Source organism: Triplophysa rosa, linkage group LG6 (assembly GCF_024868665.1).
Source record: "Triplophysa rosa linkage group LG6, Trosa_1v2, whole genome shotgun sequence".
Taxonomy (NCBI): Eukaryota; Metazoa; Chordata; class Actinopteri; order Cypriniformes; family Nemacheilidae; genus Triplophysa; species Triplophysa rosa.
This window is the reverse complement of record NC_079895.1, coordinates 15,567,965-15,589,486: the sequence shown is the minus strand read 5'-3', so window position 1 is coordinate 15,589,486 and position 21,522 is coordinate 15,567,965. Positions and strand designations below refer to the sequence as shown.

Genomic DNA, 21,522 nt, shown 5'->3' with positions numbered 1-21,522 from the left:
CGGCAAGTCAGCATGCTGTAACGTATGGCAGCCCTATCAGCTCCATCGATTTTTGTCTTTTTACTCAACTCTTCCTCTTCTCATCATACAGTTTTTCATGCTTTGGCTCCTTGTAAAGATTTTATGTCTGGTTCTTTACTTCCCTTTGGAAGTGCTGGCAAACTACTGTTGATTTGTCTATCTGCTTAAACTCAAAGCGAATGTCTGGACAGGGAGAGAGCTATGAGACAGAGCATCAGAGAGCCAGAACAGGAGTATTCAGCTGACAGAGACATAGAGACATTGATTGGTGCAGCGTGCTGAGCACAGAAGCAGGCTGAGCCCCTGATGTGAGTCATTTGCTGAGTTCTCTTTGAACTCAGAACTGTATAGAGGAGCTCGGCTATGCTATTTTAACTGGGTTCACTGGCCAAACAAAATGCAAATACAGCATGCGAACTTACTGTTTACACCTTGTTCAATTCAATTCAGTTTATTTATATAGCACTTTTCACAATATTTCATTGTTTCAAAGCAGCTTTACAGGAAGAAAGACAAAAAAGTTAGAATTAAAATAACAAGGGTCCATCTTTGCTCGTGGTCGTTGATGGAGATTGCCTGAGCTGGGAGGCTCAGTTAAATCCACAGGATCTCGCAGGAGGATGGCACATTAAGTCCACAGGTACTCGCATGAGGATGGAATGTGACGATCAGCTGGTGCTGGTGTATTGTGTAGTTTCCTCTGGATGGGTATCCCACTGGTCAGTCAGTCTGCAGGCTCTCACAGGAGGATGACACAAGGTGGTCCTACTTGAGCCAGCATAATCTGTGGTCACCACATTCACATCCTGAGGTAGGGGAGAAGGGCAGCGAGAGAATAATTAGCGTAGCGGCATGTTAATTTATGTATAAACAAGAGATAATACCAGTATGCATCATTTGTAGCCTTGTTAAAAACCACCTTGTTAAAAACAAAAGGACGAGATACATAATTATTTTTAAACTGTCTTCCCAGAGGCAAATTTTAGGTAAGGGATGATATTAATGCTTGTCTTGGACAACCCAAATATAAAATAATGCTTATATGGGCTTTCTATATGCTGAAATTGCGGCACAGAAAAGAAGCATTTACAAACTTTTTAGAAGTTTTAGAGAAGCACATAAGGGGAATTATATACAGTATTCACTGGAAGATGTTGTGTACTTAGACACCATACACAGATGCTTAACCACTAAATCGTATGTCAAAAATATATTACACCGTGTCTACACCGGACGCGGCACGGCACATGGTGACGCCACAAAAGACAAAACGCATTAGAACCCATTATAATTTAACACGGTGCGACACGACAATCCCATTAGAAAAAGCCGTGTCATGCCGCGTCTGGTATAAACATGGTGTTAGCCTATTAGCAATGTCTCCAAAATAACCAAAAAAAGCAACTTTAATCATTATAACCAACCTGCTCTGTTGTGTTGCGTAATCTTCTGTATGTATGTGTCGACTCTCAGACTCTGTGAATAGTATAATTGCAACGCTGACGAACCCAGCACTTAGTTCAGTTAGGTTCTTTTCTAAGTTGTGGAAGAATTGGCGTTGTAGCTTATATGTAAATACGTGATAATGTGAATGTAGGTTTGTGTGTATCTCTGGACCGTGAAAGTTTTGATTGATTGATTGATATAATATAATAATAACAATTAATAATTTTCCATGTGTAACTAAGATTATAAGTAACTATAAAACACAGTTCGCCTGTTTATTTTTATTTCAGCACAGTTTTTGCCTGGTCCAATACGGCGGCGCCATTTATGTCCAGTTCGATTGCACTGCTAGTGTGGCATCTTGGGAATGCACCGCACACGTAGTTTGTGGTGGTTCGCGTCGGATGAAATCTGGCTTTCTAATTTCATTCACGCTTATAACACAAGTTCCCTTTCTGTCGGTCTCTCGACATTGTGTCGAACCGACAGATGGGGTTCGTCCCTGAGAACCAATCGCTTCCGACTTCTTAGAAAAGGCCAATGAAAATTGGCGAATGAAATTTGCATGCCGGACTCCGCCCCCGGATATCCGGGTATAAAAGTGAGACGGTGTGCCTCATTCATTCACCTTTTGTTCTTCGGAGCCTTCGCTCATGATCAACAGACTTCTCTACAAGTAGCAACTACAAGACTGCCGGCTCTACGACGTGGTGCAGCGGACTGTCCCTTCCTGCAGCGACTTCCCCTGGGCGTCTCGGCGGTTCCAGAAGTGTTCAAGTTTTTTCTCTAAAAGAGCAAATTTCTCCAGCGTGGCATGTCCCGCTGTTCTCGTGGGTGCAACACACTCATCGAGGAGGGGGACGGACATGATGTCTGCTTCCAGTACGCTGGGGCAGATGTTGTGGATACGTCCTGCCCGCACTGCGGGCGGTTGATGATTCAGACGTTGCGTCACGGGTGGCTGTGTTCCCACGGGACTCAGCCACCACCTCATCTGCTTCCCGTTCCGTGACGGCAGGACTACGGCCCTGCCACCCGCTACGGCGAGTAGCGAGGGTGATATGAGGATTACTGTGAGCGCTAATCCGTCAGCCACTGGCTCGCGGACCTTTCGCACCTCTTCTTGCTCGTCTGACCATTCCCCATGAGACGGTCCCACCATCTTGTTCCTCAACCACGTATCGGACACGGTACGTGATGATGAGATGTCTGTTGCAGCATCGGAGGGTGACTTACTCGCATCAGACTCCGACGATTCCTTGAAGCTCCCTCCCTCTGGTGAGGAAGCGATCGTGCTCATCCCTCTAGCCGAGATGTTCAACGGGTTTTACAGCCAGTACTTCATCGTCCCCAAAAAAGTGGGGGTCACTAGATCTGCGTACCCTGAACAGGCACCTACTCAAGCTGCCGTTCAGGATGCTCACGCAGAAGCGCATCCTGGCATCTATCAGATGTGAAGATGGATTCATGGCAATCGACCTGAAGGACGCTTACTCTCATGTCTCAATTCTCCCTCGTCATCGCCCGTTCTTACGGTTCGCTTTCGAGGGTCAGGCATATTAGTACAGAGTCCTCCCTTTCGGTCTGTCCCTGTCCCCACGAGTCTTCACGAAGTTCTTGGAAGCCGCCCTCACTTCCCTCAGGGAGAGAGCTCATTTGACACACTCGTGGGATCTGTTATGTACACACAGGGACCTAGCGCTTCGGCACCTAGATCGATTGGGACCACAGGTCAACCGAAAAAGAGCAAGCTCTCCTCTGTGCAGAGCATCCTCTTTTTAGGTATGGAACTCAAGTCTGTCTCCATTACAGCACGACTGCGCTCAGTCAGTGTTGAACTGCCTGGAATATTTCAAGCAGTCAGCGGGCACAAGAGGCTCCTGGGCACATGGCATCCTCGACGGTGGTGATACCCCTCGGGTTGATGCACATGAGACCGCTCCAACACTGGCTACAGAGTCGAGTTCCCTGGAGAGCGTGGCACACTGGCAGCAGGCGGATGGTGATTACGCCTTTCTGCCGACGCACCCTAACCCCTTGGTCTTCAATGACCTTTCTACGGATAGGGGTCCCTCTCGGGCAGGTCGAGACGCGTCATGGTCGACAGACGCCTCCCTGCAGGGTTGGGGTGCCGTGTGCAACGGGCGCGTAGTGTCAGGGCGATGGACGGGCCCCCGCCTGCGCAGGCATATCAACTGCCTAGAGTTGTTGGATGTGCTACCCGCACTGAAGGGGCTACAACCTCCCGTGCAGAACAAGCACGTGCTGGTCCGGTCAGACAGCACAACTGCCGTAGCGTATATAAACCGCCAGGGTGGCGTTCGCTCACGGCAGCTAACACGACTCGCCCGACGCCTCCTCCTGTGGAGTCCTCAGGTGAGCAGATAACTGCGAGCCACACATATCCCAGGCGACCTGAACCAGACAGCCGATGCACTCTCTCGTCAGTTGACTGAAAAGCATTCTCCGTGTCCACAGATTGCCTAGAATTCGGGCCCGGTGATTCTCCTGCTATCCTGAGACCCCAGCCCGGCTACGTGCCAAAAGTTCCCACCACTCCCCCTACACCAGGTGGCACTTTCTTCCCATGAGCTCTCCCCTATCGGTGAGACCATGTTGGTATCTCCACTAGACTCCTCCCTGCGGTAGGAAGTGGTCTCTGTAGCGCATCCCCCACTTGAGGAAGTAGCGCTTACCCAGTGGCCTTACGGTACCTGGCGGCTTCTCGCTGTTAGAGAAACAAGGCCGCCGCCTGTGAGGCCGAAGGCAGGGGCCTTCCCACCTTTCAAGAAAGCTCTGGGACCACCTACCTACCCACTGGTAGGTTACAATTTCGCGGTAGCGCTCACGGCTGACACCCCAGGCCAGTCACCGTCGCTTTGCTAGAGATTGTGACAGGGCACAGTGTTATGGCATTTTCCATAGGAACCCCATCTGTCGGTTCGACACAACGTCGAGAGACCGACAGAAAGGGAACATCTCGGTTAAGGATGTAACCTCAGTTCCCTGATGGAGGGAACGAGACGTTGTGTCCTCCTTGCCACAACACGTGCTGTCCACTGCAGCAGTCGTGAGAGGTCTCAGGCTCCTCAGAACTAAGGTGAATGAATGAGGCACGCCGTCTCCCTTTTATACCCGGATATCGGGGGGCGGAGTCCGGCATGCAAATTTCATTCGGCAATTTTCATTGGCCTTTTCTAAGAAGTCGGAAGCGATTGGTTCTCAGGGACGAACCCCATCTGTCGGTTCGACACAACGTCTCATTCCCTCCATCAGGGAACTGAGGTTACATCCGTAACCGAGACGTTTGCGTGATCTAAAATGTATATAGTACGGAATGATAACACTTCTGCGAGGTCTTCTCTTAGCCCAAGGATCCCAAACTGGAAGATGCGAGGTGACAATGTGGGTACACAAACCATTTTTAGACAACAAAGTGTGTGTATTCCTTACAGGCCAAAACTGTCACGATAGGGGAAGGGAAGAACCCAAGCGCAGGCAGCTTACACGAAACAAAGGTTTTATTATAACAAAAACAAAGCAAAAACCCACGAGGGGGTAAAACGACAAACAGGGGAGTATAATACACCGACAAGACAGGAACACTAACTAAAATACACTAGACTAAGACAACATATGACAAGGGTTGACACTAACTAGACTGCACTAAAACTCACGGGTCAGGAACTTGACAAGAAATTCTTTAGGGAACAAACCATCAGGATACAAGCAGTACGAACAAGCACAGGACAATAGACACAAGGGCATTATATAGGGAGACTAACAAGGGGTTAATTAACACTAGGCAGGTGTGGGGAATGAAACACTAATGGAAAGCTAAACGAAGCAACGAGAAGGGCGGGGCCAAAGACGAGACCACAGAGAACGCATATTATGTCGTGACCGACAATAATATGTTTCTCTCCACACAAAACAAGAGGCTCTTGTGGTTCTGCCACAAGACCAAGAAAGACATGACAATAAGAGGCAGAACCATGACAAAAACATAGCGTCTGCTCCTTCTAGTATACAAACAGCACAATGCTAGTGTCAATGTAAAATAAATGGTCCAAACAAATAGTCCAGTCAATAGAGTACCTCAGAGATTACGTATTTTTGTATGCAAACCCCAGAAGCAAGTTAGCATTTTCGGACTTCCCGTTCCATCGCCCCAAAGTCAATGGGTTTTTTGAATGGGTTTTGGTAAATCGCCTGAAATAAGGTCTGTGGTTAAAAAAAACTTCACGTTTTAATCTAATACAAAAAAAAAACACCTGTTATAACCCGCTTGTGATGTTTTAAACCTTCACTGTGTCTTTAAAATTGCGGTTACTAACAAGTTGCTAAAGCAACTACATCCTTTGGCGGGGATGTCACTGCTCATTTAAATCTCACAAATAATGCAACATGGGCACAAATCTCTAAAAACAATGTTGGGGATTCATTCACGGAGTAATTACTTACCAGGTAACACGTTTTTAATAAAGTTTGAAAAATTGAAAAAGTTGCCGGAGACTTGGGGGTGGTGACGTTGATTTCGAGCGACCGTAGTGTAGTCTGTTTACAGCCTCGTGTTAGCTTTTTACTTCTGCCGATTGTACTTAGGCAAATGTTGTGTTAATCTGTTAAGATTATCTCGATAGACAAAACGTGTGAACAACATGAACATTTGTTACATTTATTCATTTGGCAGATGCTTTTATCCAAAGCAAGTAGGAGAGCATAACATTTTGTCAACATGCTAAACAGTACTATTAGTTTACAAGGCCATGCTACTAGGAGGATTAAAGCAATGGAGAGAATGAACAACATGAACATTTTTTTTTATAAAACACAAAACATAGACAGTTATTGTTTAGTCAAATAATTGGTATAACAAGTATGTTTTGAGTTGTTTTTTGTTAATCACAGATCTTATTTTTTGCAATCTTCCAAAAGTCTATGGGAAAAATGCATAGGCTTTTGGTCGAGGGAACCAACTCGGTGTAACTTCCGGGTTGGCCTACAAAAATACGTCATCTCTGAGGTACTCTATAGATGTCAATATATCTAAAGTGTGAGTGTGCATCATACATTCTCTGTTAACAAATAACTGACATCAATGTAGGGTGTCAATAAGGGTTTTTACAAAGTGAAATGTTTTGCATGATTTAAATATTAAAATATAAATAATATTGTACAATGTGTGTTATATATAGTAAACTTAGTGTAGTCTGTGTCTGTGTGTCCAGACAGGGCACGAAGAAGAGTGTGTACTCTTTGACTGGACATAAACACCTGCCTTCAATATACAAAAATTCTAAAATTTTATTTAGATATGTAGAATACTGTAGTATAGAAAAATATAACTTACTTGACTGAAAACAATGTGCAGTCTCAGGTTACTGCATTGTCAGTTGTGTTTTATTAAAATATACAATTTTCTGAGAAGAATGCATATATGACATGTCTATTATATATATTATATAGTCAATAATCTTAACCCTTTCATGCATGATTGATGACAACTTTGGGCAGGATTTCCTATGTGTTTTTATTTCTCTTAGAGCATGAAAAACAAGATTAGATTTTTAGACATATTTTTTCTACATCTGAATAGGTGACAGTGTATAGAATATTGTACTAGTGTCCCATATCACGATTGATGTGCACATATGCCATCAAAACTCATGCAAATGCAAGACATGTCTTTTTGAATAGCTGTCCACTGCAGTGACCTCTATGCTTGAAAGGGTTAAGTTGATTCTAAGACACGACTAATACTGTTTTCATATTTTCTCTCCACAGATCACGTAGGTTGATAGGTCATAAGTTGAACTTGTTGTGATCCTCCGTCTGCACCTGCCACCTCACCCCTGCAGAGCTCCTCAAATCACAACTCCCTTAACTGGCGTGGCACAAAGCGGCAAGCACCTCACCTTTGCTCTGCCCTCAACCTCTCGCTCCGTGCCGGGACACCTTTTTGCCATCTGCTCAAAAAGGGAAGGAATTATGATCATGCCAGACTTCACCTTCTCATACCTCAACTGAGAAAATCATCTTCATCCCCTGTACCCGCACCCAAGCTCTCCGACTGGCGAGATGGGAGACTGGGTGTGTCTGAGCCCAGCCGAGTTCTCCCAGCTACAGCAGTACAGCGAGTGTGAGTATGAGAGAACGACAACCTTCGTCTCTAAACGTATGCGTCGCTGCGATTAAATGGTTTCAATGTTGTTTATTCTGGGCAAAAACATCAGACATCAGCTGGTTAGGCTGAGACCAACCTCACACAAACTGGCTGGCTGATTAGAATTGATTTTGTTTTTTTGTTAGGTGGTCAAGAATGGGTGGGTGGATTTATCAGTCCATTTGGTTGGTTCTTTAGTTAGAATTTTGCTGATTGCACCAGTCGATTCACCCATTTAAGGTGACGTCTTTCTCAGAGTATTATTTAGGGGGATGTTTCAGGACGTGTCAACATTTCGAGGTTGAACCACTGGACTAGAAGCACTGCTGGGAATGTAGGCTATATTGACGTAATCTATCGATGTACTGCCTGTGCTCTCTGCTTCTCTATTGATTAGCAACGTTTAATGCAGTTATTGATGCAGACCACTTTATAAGATAAACAGGCATATGAAATTTTCAATATAGGATATTAAAAAGTGATGGCCTTGCTTATAAATGTACATCATTTTAATTTTACAAGGGAATTGGAATATGACAGTTTTGAGGGAGTTTAAAATGTTTGTATTGATCGGATGGGGGAAAAGGTGAAATGTGATGCCAAGGCAGGATCAGGTATTACTTTAGCACATATTTATTATAAAGTCTTCCAGGAAGTGTGACACATCTATTGTTATAGCGCTGATTCTACCAGCGCATAGTCATGAACATGTTAGGAGGAGTTTGCCTCATCTGGTCAATAGAGACCTGTGTGTTTGTCTTTTCTATTAAGTGCTACATTAAACCTGAAAGTAACCTCTGTTTAGGTTTTGCGCTTGGAATTCTCAACGCTTACTTTACAAAGCTAATGACAAGAATGTGCATGTCATGCCAGTGGAAATTACTAAGGCAGATTGTTTATTTTAGGTAAAATCATTGCATTTTGGAACAAAACATTTTGCTTGTGGGCAATTTCAGTGTTATGGATGTGACATTATCAGCCAAAACTTAAATATAGATGATCATAGAATGTGTTTATTACCAATATATTGAACCATCTGTTAATATTTTATGAACCCCCTGATGATAGAGTCCATACATCAGCAAAATATCAATCCATGCATGAGTTTTCTAATTTAAAAGAGAGAAAAATTAATGCGTTATGATGTGACAAAAAGCACAAGTTTTTAAGAGACGACATACTTCGTAGGATTTTTGTGAATTAAAATGCACAAGCCAAAAGCAATAATACCCAACAAATGGAGAAGGGATATGTCATGAATGGTGAGGGAACAAGGACACAGTACAGAGGACCCAGACGCAGACAAGCGGATAAGGGGTTAACAAGACATTTAATAAAATATAAATACAAAACAAAGACCCACGTGGGGGTAACAAAACAAAACAGGGGAATCTCCTACAGGACAGGACTAAGACTAAATACACCTAACAAGACTAAGATAAACATAACATGACATGACATGAACTACAAATGACTACACTAGACTAGACTAACACAGAACAGGCACTCACCAGACAAACGACAATGAACCAGCACGAGACAGAAGACACAAGGGCATAATAAAGGGGATAAATCAAGAGGGGACAGGTGCAGGACATGAACTAATTATCAAACAATAAGAGGAGACGAAAGGGCGGGAACAGAGACGCCACACCGGAGAGAGGGAGTATATGGAATGCCAAAACTGACTCTCTCCACATAAAACAAGAGGTTCTATCATGGTTCTGCCACTAGGTCAAGAAAAGCAAGACAAGGTGGGACAGAACCATGACAGGATAACTCTTTATAGAATATAAAATAGCTGCTATATTTTAATTTTCAGGTGCCAATTTATGAGTAATATGGACCGTTATGGATTCACTTACCTGCTATGGACAGTTCTTACCTGCTATGGAAAACTATGCTTCAGAAACTTTAAGAAATAGTTCAAATGGGTATTTAAAATATCAAATATTGACATATGACCCATCATTACAGTGAAAACCTTTGGTAAAAACTTTTTTCATCTGAGATATAGTATAAAGTGTACATTCAAATCAAGTATTAAAACAGGATTGAAACTTTGTAATGCTCATAAAAGTGCATAAAATTGCATTTATACTAAATAAAGCAAAGTGTTTATGTAAGTAGAAACGACCAAAGATATTTTTGTCTTGTTGAAATTTAATCAAACTGGATGTGAATAATCTTTGAATCTATTCTGAAAGATAACATCTTTCCCATAGTCAAACTTGATCTCTGCTGGGTAAAAATAACATCTGGTTATTAATGTGATCCCAAGATAAAATAAAAACAAAGGTAACATAAAAACTTCTATATCTAAAAATGATATCTCAGCTCTCATCTCTGAGCTTTTTTCCTTTTTAGTTGATGTTTTTAAAATGTGTTTCAATCAGGTTCCATTCTTTATAATATAGGTTGTTTGCAATCACGTGGTTTTTATGATATTTTCATTTGTTGATCACTGATCTCAAAAATAACCATGATAACAGAAAAGTTTTATGTTCTCAGTTTGTCCCCGCCTTGAGCCACGTTATGTGGTTTCTTTATAATGAACTTCTATGAAGAACAAGCTTAACGTGAGACTATTCTTATGCCTGGAATATGTGCTTGTTCTTTTAACAGTAGCTGTTTATTACAATTCAGGTTTAATAGAAATGTGGTTTTACGTGGTCGTTCTTTCGGTACGTTAAGCTGTTTCATTAATGGACGTCTATGGGGAAGAAACGCTTAACGCGAGATGTATCACTTTATCCGTTTAATCAGGACTCGATCTTTGCAGCTGGTGTTCATGACAAGGTTTGACAGAAATTTGAGCTCACCTGGTTGTTGTTTGGGTACGTTAAACCTTGTTAAGCGTTTTAGAAAGTCATCCGGCTCGGCTCATCGCAACCGCAGATTCAGGTTTACAAGCCACTTTTATCTCCGTTTCTCAGTCAATACTCGCATTTCCCCCTTCATGAACATCAACTTTTGCTACACAATAAAAACACCTTTCATGGTTTGATCGAATTGAACAATCAAAAACGACGCAAAACTTGAGTATTTTGAGTTTGTTATAGTGCATTCGTATGGAGAAAATCCCTTGCTGCCCTCCATCTGCACTTCGCGCAGTGCCATGACGTCATGTGCAAACAATCTATTATCTACATGGGTGTTACACTGTAAAGAGAAGCCTCTATTATTGTGCGATTATCTACATCGCCTTAGTCTGGCCATAATATAAATCCAAAAGAGACCTTTGTGTCAATTATTTAGAGGGTACCTTAAAATTGCCGTGAAATGTGTTTCCAGATGGAGTATCTTTTATGCCTTGTGAGGTCAATTGGCTTGAGGCATGCAAGTAATAAATCTAAATACTCATAAAGTCTGGATAATTACTTTTCTTTCGTGAGGTGCGACCCCAGGTAACACATTTGATTAAAAAGCCTTAGGGAGTGTCGAATAATCAGTCAGAAGTACCGTTGCCCTGAATTCTGCCAACATGCCATACTTATGGTATAATGTCTTTAAAAATAGCACATATATTATATGGAGTCTATTCAGGAAAACTGGACACATTTCCATTAAGAATTCAGCAGGTGAGAGATTATTGAAACTCCTTTCACATTCACAGATCCCCCACTATTAAAACACCCAGACGCAGAGGTCTGTTACAGAAAGGATGTGTTGTCCAATGCCCACAGAAACCACAAAGAGCTCAGAGTCTGGTGTCAGGTTTTAAATCAAGTATCATTCTCTTACGTTTACCATTCTGCAGATGAGGGGCGATGAGGGGAAGTGGGTAGGTGTCAGAGTAACACGGTCCAAAGATCTTGTTTTATACGCCTGTGTCTGACCTCTGACATCACGCTGAGTGTTAAATGTGAATTGTGATCTGAAACTATACAAACAGCTCAAAAACCTTTGATTAATAATGAAAGATCAACGTTTGTCTTTCCTACCACAAACATCATCAGATTGCTTTGTTTTGGGGTTTTACCTGTTGAGGGAAGACTCATTATGATGCGATTAGGCAGAGGGTGAAGTTTGGTTTTCAGTCATTAGTTTCTGTCACATTACACATTAGTTATTTTTGACCACTGAGTTCTCTGTGTATTGACTCACATAGCTTTTCATTTGAGTGTCTGAACCTATATTTTGTATCAAAAAGGAACAGTTCACCCAAACTGGGTGGTCATTATTTACTTACCCTTATGTCATTCCAAATCTTTATGATGGTATTTTTCTGTGCAAAAAACTGTATGCTGTTTATTCCATAAATTGATAGTTCATGTTTCTCACATAAAAGTACAAGTCATACTTTTTTATCACAAAATCTTTATTTTAAGTGAGCTGTTCCTTCGTGGCATCGTATGGGAGTTATATATAATTTAAATTATTGGTAAATATAAATAAATACATGTAAATATTTCCTAAATATACATGTATGTGCATGTGTTTATAAATAAAACATTTCTATGCACAGTACACAGACATATATTATGTAAACGCAAACATTTATTCTGGATGCCATTAACTGCGATTAATCGTTTGACAGTCCTAGTAATGAAATTCAGCGGAAATTGAAACAGGTCATGTGATTAATAAACATTGCTGGTCAATGGTAGACACAGAAATAACCTCTTGCAATGCAGGAAGGAGATTAGCATGTGCATGTGAGGAAAGCATCTTGTTCTTCCTGAAAACAGCAGTCAAAAACATGACTCAGAGTCCGTCTATAATAATCAATTCCTGGCTTAGAGAAAACAAAAGTGAAGCCAGGGGCAGCAGACTCCTTTCTCCTGTCCTAATGCAAATAAGCTTTGGTGACATTTTCTGCTAGGCTATTATCCCTGTTTAATTAGCCTATTTTGTCAGATAGCGCCATACTTCTAATGTTCCTAGTGTTAGAGACTAAATGGAAGGCTCTTTTAAAAACATGTTATGGCTAATGATGCATGTAGTTTGAGTTTCAGGAAATTTCTGTTAGAAGGAGGATTTTAGGATCAGCTTCACAGACACTTGTGAAATACAAGCACATTATCCATCATCACTTTGCAACAGTAACAAACAGTTTGTATGTAATGCTGCTAAATTACAAAAAAAGGAATTAGCTTTTAAATAAGACTGATGAAAAGGAGATATTAGAACTGCAGATGGCATGTTTGGAGCTAAAATCACAGTTGACATTAACAAAGTTACAGGTTGCCAGTAGAGCATAGATAGCAACTGCCATGTGGCATTTTGTTTGTGTAAATCCTGTGCCTAAACATCCTGGAGTTCGTGGAATACGAGCGTTAGACATGAAGTTAGACATCATTCACTCCCATTCTAAAACTTGGAAGAGCCAGCTTAAGTGGAATTACAACTATGAATGCATTATTCTGAAAGAAGAAAGTCATGTACAAATAGGATGCCTTCAAAGTGAGTAAAACATGGGGACATTTTAATTTTTGGGTGACATATCCCTTTAAGATCAAAGGTTACTACTAGTTCAGCTCAAAATAGTTGCTACTACTGTGAGTTTGAATCTCATCTTAAAACTTATTTGTTTTTATGGCTTTTATTCAGTGACTGTTTCATATCTGTCTCGTCTTTTCTACTGTCTCTTTTATATCTTATGTAATTTGTGTTATCATTTAAGCACATTGGTCAAGAACATGTTTTAATTGTGATATTTAAGTAAAATGACATTGAAGTCTATGGAAAATCATTTATGAAATAGCACAAGTGTAACTATAGGAATTATTTTCACTAAAAAATCAGATTTTAACATCTTAAGTGTGTAGTCCTGCAACATTATAAACAAATTTCTTGAGGTCTTACACTGAGATGCTTTTATTTGTATTGAAGAAGTTTTGTGCCGGGCTATTGTTTGGTCCAAGTCATTTATTTCAAAACAATTTTAAAGGGGTCATATGGCGCGAATACATGTTTTTCTGTGTCTTTGGTGTGTTATAAGTTGCCCATGCATGTATTAGACACGTCAAATTGCAAAAATTAAAGTGTCAGAACAAAAGATGCATTCTATCTAAAAGCGAATGCTCACGCAGACCTGCCTGAAAATGTCTTGTGTAACCACACCCCCACAAATCCACGTCAGTTCGTGGTATGATTTGACTAAGACCGCCCAAATGTGGAACTGATGTTCCAAATATGGTAAGAGGCGTTACATTTCCATCACACGCTTGCAATATTCGACCAATCACTGCGCACTGGTTAACTGGCCAATCATAGCACACCTCGCTTTTCAGAGCGATGAGCTTTGTAAAAAATCTGTGCGTTTCAGAGAGGCGGGGCAAAGAGGAGATACAAACATGCACGGTATGTGGAAAATACAGCATTTTTTAAACTTAAATCGTGCATACACATTGCATTACATCTAAAACAAATGATAATGTTCATTTTAGCCATGTCATATGACCCCTTTAAGATTTTTTCTTCTGTAATGAAAGACATATGTAACAATTGTATACATGTGTCTTTAGATCAAAAGTTGATTAAAATGTCATGTTTTTTAATAAGAAACATCATTGTGAAAAACTAAAGTGAACATTTCAAGCATTGCAGAATAGATTTGGGATTGACGTGTTGGTAATCAAGCATCGCATTAGTTCAGGCAGGTCACGTCAGTCAAGCTCGCATCAGCTGACAGTCAGGTGTTTCTGGTGCGCACCAATCCAAATTTGACACACATCATAGCGGTTCATTTAAATCCCCTTTCATTCTGCCATCAATCTGTAGCTTAGTGAAGGGGTCGGAAACCCGTGGCTCTCAAGCCGCATGTGGCTCTTCTGCCCCCCTGCTGCGGCTCCCTCCAGTCTTTATAAGACCCTGTATTATGCCTGGTTTTAAGATGAGACTTGGTCGATCGGATCACAAGTGGAAGAAAGAGGCACATACACTTTTACTCCTGCTGCTGTAATCCGTCTATTTTGTCCACTTTTGACCACTTCTGTCCTGATTTCTTCATGAAATATCTGAAGAAGCATACACATTTACCCATGCAGCCATAGACCTTGGCTGGGTAAATGTATTTGCTTTTTCAGATATTTCATTCGAATAGACGAAATAAGTGCATGCCATGTACATATGAGCGCGACCGGAGGTGACAGAAAAAACATACAGAGAGCAGCGGTTTTATTTCTGCTTTGACAGATGTGAGACAGCACCGAACACTGTATGCGTGTGTTAGAAATGGAATGGTGAGAAAACATTCTGCTTAGTATGTTTTTCGTCTTTAAACCAAACTTTTAGGTCTTTAGCCGGCATAGTTTAAATCCTGTCTGGCTAGCGCGCTTCTCATAATGTTCACGCATAATGTCCGTATGCGAAGAGTAGGCTGTCTCTTGTGGCTGTTCATCAAACGCCACAAAAGCCAAAACAAAAGTTCACAGAAAAAAAAGAAAGCTGAACACTCCCACTTCTTGCCAGGGACAAAAATGTATAAATTGCTTAACATCTAAATACAATAAAAAATCTCACTATATTGCTGCCTAGTGGTGCAACTGGGTAACTACTACCTTACATGCATAACCTGTGTTATAGTAATTTAAAGGTTACATAGCCCCTGGCTTAGCGGCACCTTGAATTTAAGTCCCCCCTCTATCCCCAACTCCACTTTATCTATTTATCCATTATCTGTGGATTGATTTGTCTTGTGATTGTTTTTGTTATAGCGCTAGTTGTTATTTAGTTATTTGTTTATTTGTATAATTATTTGATCTATTCTGTTAAACCAGGTTTTTTATGACTTGCTGCTCTCCCCGCTCTGTCCAGGAATTAATGCATGAATGGGTGCATGGAGTTTGCCCAGAACAGAACCATACCACCAACACCAACTAGAGGCATTATTATTTGATAAAAAATGTTATATGACGAAAGTGGTCCTGACTGAACTGGCTGTTAAGTGACATTTAAATATTGAAGGCTTTTATGTGACAAAGCATCCAGACATAATATATTATTAATTGCTGACAAATTTACTACTTCTCAGACTATAAAAAACACAGTTAAGTAGGTCATTTGCCTTCAGTGGTGTCATGTGGTTTGCTTTAGTATCAATATCAAGTCAATACTGTAAATTAACATCTGTTTTTATTTTAAATACATCTTCTTTTAGGCAGCCAGTGCAATCAATTGTTTATGAACAGATCAAGAGTTTTCCAAAGTTAGGTTTTGTTTAAATTACATTACCAACTGACTGTTTTTTTTTTCATTTCTCTCCTTTGCAGATTCCTCCAAGAAGCTAAAAGATGTACTGGAGGAGTTTCATGGAAATGGTGTCCTCTCCAAGTACAACCCTGAGCAGGTATATTATCACATGAGCGGCCGTGAGCTCACCTGATTAAATGATCTGTTTAGAGGCAGCGAAGCCTCTGGCTGTGACTTGACAGAACACCAATACGACTCGACTCATTACAGGAAATGCTTAGTCATCCGCTCTCAGAAACAAGGTGCCCAGATATCTCCTAGAGAAGGTCCAGGCTGACATCATAAAGCCCATGCATCACGTTGCCGTGACAACAAAGGCCAGCAGGCAGCCACATCTATAATTTGCTTTATGGAGTGTCACCATTATATTTCTCGACTCTCCTCTGTACTGACATAAATAAGATGGCGCTCATGGTTCGGCGCCACATGTTGTGACCCAGAGGCTCGGCTGAATCAATAGCGAATCAGCACTGGTGGATTAAATGGGTCCGAAGCTGACGCCAGGTTGGCTGTGGTGTGACTTCGCATGCTTTTCATTGTCCACCTGTAAATCTTGAAGCCTGGATGTAGCACAAAATGTGGGCGACATGCCATCAGTGCCCCATTGTCACCCGCTTATGATGACAGAGCGTTGTATTTCACTCATGTGTACGGTCGTGATTGACCGTCGGGTGGCTTCTGAGTTGTAAATATCCCTTTTCTGGCATCTCAAACTGCTGCAGCTCCTTTGGGTGTCTTGGCATAATAAAGTTTTATGGCAGTGACTTTGTACCCTTTACAAAATGACGAGTAAAATTGGGCGAGGGAAAAGGGTTAAGTAAATGGTTCATTGTTTTCAGCAGACAGTTTCTCTAAAAATAATGGCTGGCCATGCTGATTTTCACACCACCAAAACGACTAAACACTTTTTGTAATACTAAGACAAGGCGAGTCATTGGGTTTGAAAAATGGTAGAGCTAAAATGTACCACAATAATATGGTGTCCAAAAAAAGAGGTAAAAGGGATAACTCACACAAAAATAACAATTCAGCCATCATTTATTCACCCTCATTTTCTTCAAAACCTGTTATGACTCTTTCCTCTTATCTATTTATTTTAGGAAATGTTTGTGTCCATACAGTGGCAGTCGATGGACGCCAATGATGTTCGGTTACCAACATTTTTCAAAATATCTTCTTTTGTGTTCTGGAGGAAAAAAAACTCATACAGGTTTGGAATGAGTGACATGAGAGCATATAAAATATGATAAGATAAACTAGAAGTGAGGTATCTCTTTACAGGTCCAGTGTGTAGTTTTTGGAGGATCTATTGACAGAAATGCAATATAGTATACATAACTATGTCTTCAGAGGTGTATAAAGACCTTACATAATGAATGTTTTATTTTTATTACCTTAGAATGAGCTATTTCTATCAGCGTACAATGTAGGTCTCCTTATATGGAATTCGCCACATTGTTTCTACAGTAGCCCTAAACAGACAAACTGAAGCACATTTCGTAAATATGTTATCCCCTTCGGCAAAGAAGTGAAAACATGACAACAGCTTAGTCCTGTGTTAGCCAATGTAGTGCTTCAAAAGGGAGGAGTGGAGTGAGCCGTTGGTTGCAATTCGCAACCTCAACAATAGATGGCACTAAATAACATACACTGGACCTTTATGCTCTTTCTAAATAATAAGTCCAAAAGTTGTTTACTTATTGTACAATCTCAGAGACTCAACAAGTTCCACAAGCTTGTGGATATCTTCTGTTTATCGCCTGAAATTCTTACAAGAATTTTGATACTGCTAACCTGGCCAACTTTGGCAAATCCAGTGTCATCCTCCAAAGTGTCCGATTGAGATAGTACTTTCCATTTCTGTGTGCAATATGCCTTAGATAAATCAGTGCATTTCTTTTAGCATGGCAGTATGTCAACAGTTGGACTAATTCCATATAGCATTACAAATGCAATCGTGTGTTTGGCTGAATTCATTCCAGTGTCAGAGGATGTGAAAGGTAACATCATTCACTGAACCCTTCCCTTTGCACCAACACCAGCTACAATATATATAACCCCCCCCTCTCTCCCTCTACCCTCTCCATATATCTTCTGACGTCACACAGATGCAAGATGTTCTCAACCAAGTAAGCTGTTGCCTTCTGGGTTTGCATGTTTTGTGGTTCAGTGTTTACTGACTGCATGCCCTGACATAACCTGCCAATCTCTCAAACCCATCTCTGTCTAACACAAAAGTCACGCTGGGGTCATAATGTCTTCTGAGGGTCAAAGGTCCTGCTCAGTGCTTTTCAGTGTCGGCCATGTGTTTGTGCTACTTCAAATTTCTTTGGGAATTATACCGTGTAAACTGTCTTCTCGTCATTGTATTTTTGTAACCTTGCAGATTTATGCAAATGTATCATGTGGTTTTAATGTGTGTCAGTGAGCCCTCTTTGTATTTTTGTTGCCGTGTGTCATAATGGAGTTTCTTTTATGACAATTGATTGTGTCTTTCATATTCAGAGTCAGGGCCGTATTCTGTTTCACTTATAAAAGCAGAAGGCCACATAATCACTGACAGACAGGCTTTGTATTAAAAGGTTTCACTTTTTTCTCATTATCCTTTCGTTTGTCTTTTGCAGCCCATTGACTATGAGGGCTTCCAGCTTTTCATGACTACCTACCTGGAGAATGACATCCCGGAGGAACTGTGCAAACATCTCTTCACCTCCTTCAAGAGCAAGACAGGAGGAGGAAACTCCCCTGATGCTTCTCGATCTGGAGCAGGCATGCTGGGTAAATAGTCTATTTAAATACCTATCAGTCGAAGTGCTGAGAAAGTTAAGATTTCATATTCACTTTAGTATAAATGGTTCTGATATAAAGTTTTATTTTTTTCAAAACGTTTTTTTTTCCGTCTTTTTGCCAACTGTGACATTGATATTGGTATATACTGTATGGTCATTTGACACTATTACCCTCTGATGCATGTATCACTCAAGCTTCAGGCATCCAATCTTTTTAATATACTGTAACAAACACATACAGCCGCAATTACTGAACAGGCCGGGGAGACCTTAGATTAGTGATGGTGATTTTGACCCAGTTAAATCTTTTATTATGTTTATTTATCTTCTTTTATTAAAAATTATTAAAAGGATGGTAACTTATTGAGATTATAAAGCCCTAACCTTACCCTTAACCTAAACTTTATGATTAAACACTTGTTAGCCAATTTTCAAATCCTTTTTTATTTTATTGAAAAACAAATGCCTTCATGGTCTGACATGTGATGGAAATAGGTTAAAGAGTGAGTTTGGCAAAAGATGGATTCAAACCTGGGTTTCCAGCGTCTAACCTATTAACTAAGCACTTTACACCTTACGCCACTGAAGTCCCTTTTAAAAATGTTGTCGCTCTTACACTTTCTCTATTCCAATCAGATACTGGTGGCCAGAGTTAGTTTAAATAGTTTCTACCAACAAGGCAGACTATTTGTACTCAATGTAAATAGACACTCCGTAAATTAATGATCCATAATTTCTAACATATTCACAAACTGAGATTATTCATTAACCACTTTTTTGTTAAACAAGATTTACTCACATGCCAAAATAAATCCATCATTCTTAAAGTCACGTCCTATTTTACAAATGGAATGCTTTATTTTGTTCATTTACATAAGACTTCATTTACTCATCCTGTTTAGGCCCACTGACTTATTCAGTGAAGGCCATATTCATTTCTTATGCTATTTGTTTGCGCTACAGAAAAATGTTGTCAAAGAAGTCACACACTACAAGGGGAAAACTTCAGTAAACAAAAATTAGATTTTTACCTTTTTTATTTTGATTTTAACCCTAAATTGATGTTGGGGACAAATGTGGGCAAAATGATTTTGTTTTTTTTCTAATAACTTTTTTCTCTTAATATGATCGGTACAAAACTCGGCTACTTTTCCTAAGTTTTCCACCTAAGCACACCCAAAAAAGTTGGACTTTATTCAACAATGTTAAGTTGGTGAAAATAAAAAACTCCTTAATGAGCTGTTAAGGCCCATTTGTGGGCATCCATAGGAAATGAATGGGAAATGGGAAAAAAAGTATTTGTCCAATAAACATACAACAAATCCAACATAACGCAGATCCTTTCATTCTGTAGCAGAACAATGGCAAAGAGGTTTACTTAGAGACCCTTGATCTTTTGGGAATTTGATGTTTATTGTTACAATTAAATGATTACTCTGTCTCCCACTTTCTCTCTTTCTTATGTGATGGTCAAATTAGTTTGTAAGCATATTTTGGTAACTTTGCCCCCTGTTTCCCCAACCTCAATTGGTTTTTAGAAATTCTAAAATTTTAACTTGTGATAAAATCTAGAACTTGTGATGTTATGTTTGTTACAACATTAGTTTCAGCCTACGCAACCAGTGCAGCCATTGAAATTACATGTAAATGCTCTTTTGATTCCATCAGGTCACTAAAAAACAAAAGTGAGGGGAATTTTGAGTGTTTTCACTGTGTTTTAATAAGAGGAATTAAGTTTTTTATGGAAATCATGTTTTTATGTGAGAAAAAAGCATAAAATATAAAAACATAAACTAAATTTATTTTACATTCTAATGAATGGAGTGAATGAGGTAAATAAGGTAAAAAATTACCAAAAAAATAAATAATTGCATATCTTGAAAGTTTTAACATTAAACAAACAAAAAAAAACTTGTTGTTGTTGTTTACATTTATGTAAAATATCAATGGAATCGCAAAGTGCCCAAATTTGTTCACTAACAGCAAATTAGTGCAGTTGTAATTAACAGCATGGGTTACATGTTCATTCATTACTTCAGTCTGTCTTTGACTGAGCAAAATAAGCAGATTTTAAGATTCTTTTTGAGAATAGCACACTCAAGTGAAAGGGTGCTGGTGGGCTTGCTTCTGCATTACACTCTTATTGACTTGAGGTCATTAAGACTAATGCAGTTGACTGAGAACGCTTCAGCAGCCAACAGTGCCATCTTGTGCCAGACTGTCTCCTTCATGGCCTGGAAAATACAAACCATTGATTTAATTATTATGCTGCAATTTATTAAAGAGGATTAAATGGTTTAAAGAAGCAGAATGTATTCTTTCCTAAGTACTTTTGGTAGAGTATTATTACAATTATAATTACGTACATGACACAAAAGCTTTGTTCTGAAAACATTTACACCATATTTCAACATACTCTGTGTACTGCTTCTGTGTCTTATATATAATATAGGACTGCACACCTCCTTATGTGAAACAGTATACAGTACACAATGTTTTTGGTATATAGATCACAAACCGTGGTATTCCGTTGTGCATGGTATTAATATTGCATTCTGCAAAATTACAGATTGGGTAGTGTAGACTTATAAACTAGCACAACTCTTTTTGTTCCTAAATCTACGCTGTTCCTCTGTCCATTTTGTTTTTACTCCTGTTCCGCTTTATTTTACTTTGACCCACTGTGTCTGCAGAGCCGAGGTCCATTGATGCAGGCATCTCTATACAGACCGAAGTGGCCTGTGCACCCATTACAGGTACCACAGCAAGTGTGGTGTGATGTCATTGGGCAGAGCAAACTGTGACTCCTTCCAAACGTGTTACGTCACCAGGGGCCCGTTTCAATAAGGAGGTTTAACCAACACCGAGTTAAAATGTGAACTCTGAGTTGATGTACACCGAGAT

At 40.1% G+C, this 21,522-nt stretch overlaps 1 protein-coding gene across 6 annotated transcripts in view; it reads left to right on the top strand.

Moving 5' to 3' along the window:
- The window catches only part of LOC130556098 (diacylglycerol kinase beta), a 185,581-nt gene that overhangs the window by 43,929 nt on the left and 120,130 nt on the right, over positions 1-21,522 (top strand). For 4 of the 6 annotated variants that reach the window (XM_057336793.1, XM_057336794.1, XM_057336792.1 and 1 more), the window contains exons 2-6: positions 7,255-7,609; positions 15,850-15,926; positions 17,938-17,958; positions 18,454-18,607; positions 21,312-21,374. In XM_057336793.1, the coding sequence (XP_057192776.1) occupies positions 7,549-7,609; positions 15,850-15,926; positions 17,938-17,958; positions 18,454-18,607; positions 21,312-21,374 (376 nt within the window). In that variant the 5' untranslated portion in view covers positions 7,255-7,548. The remainder of the gene's footprint in view (positions 1-7,254; positions 7,610-15,849; positions 15,927-17,937; positions 17,959-18,453; positions 18,608-21,311; positions 21,375-21,522) is intronic. The other 2 variants (XM_057336795.1, XM_057336796.1) reach the window with 2 other exon arrangements.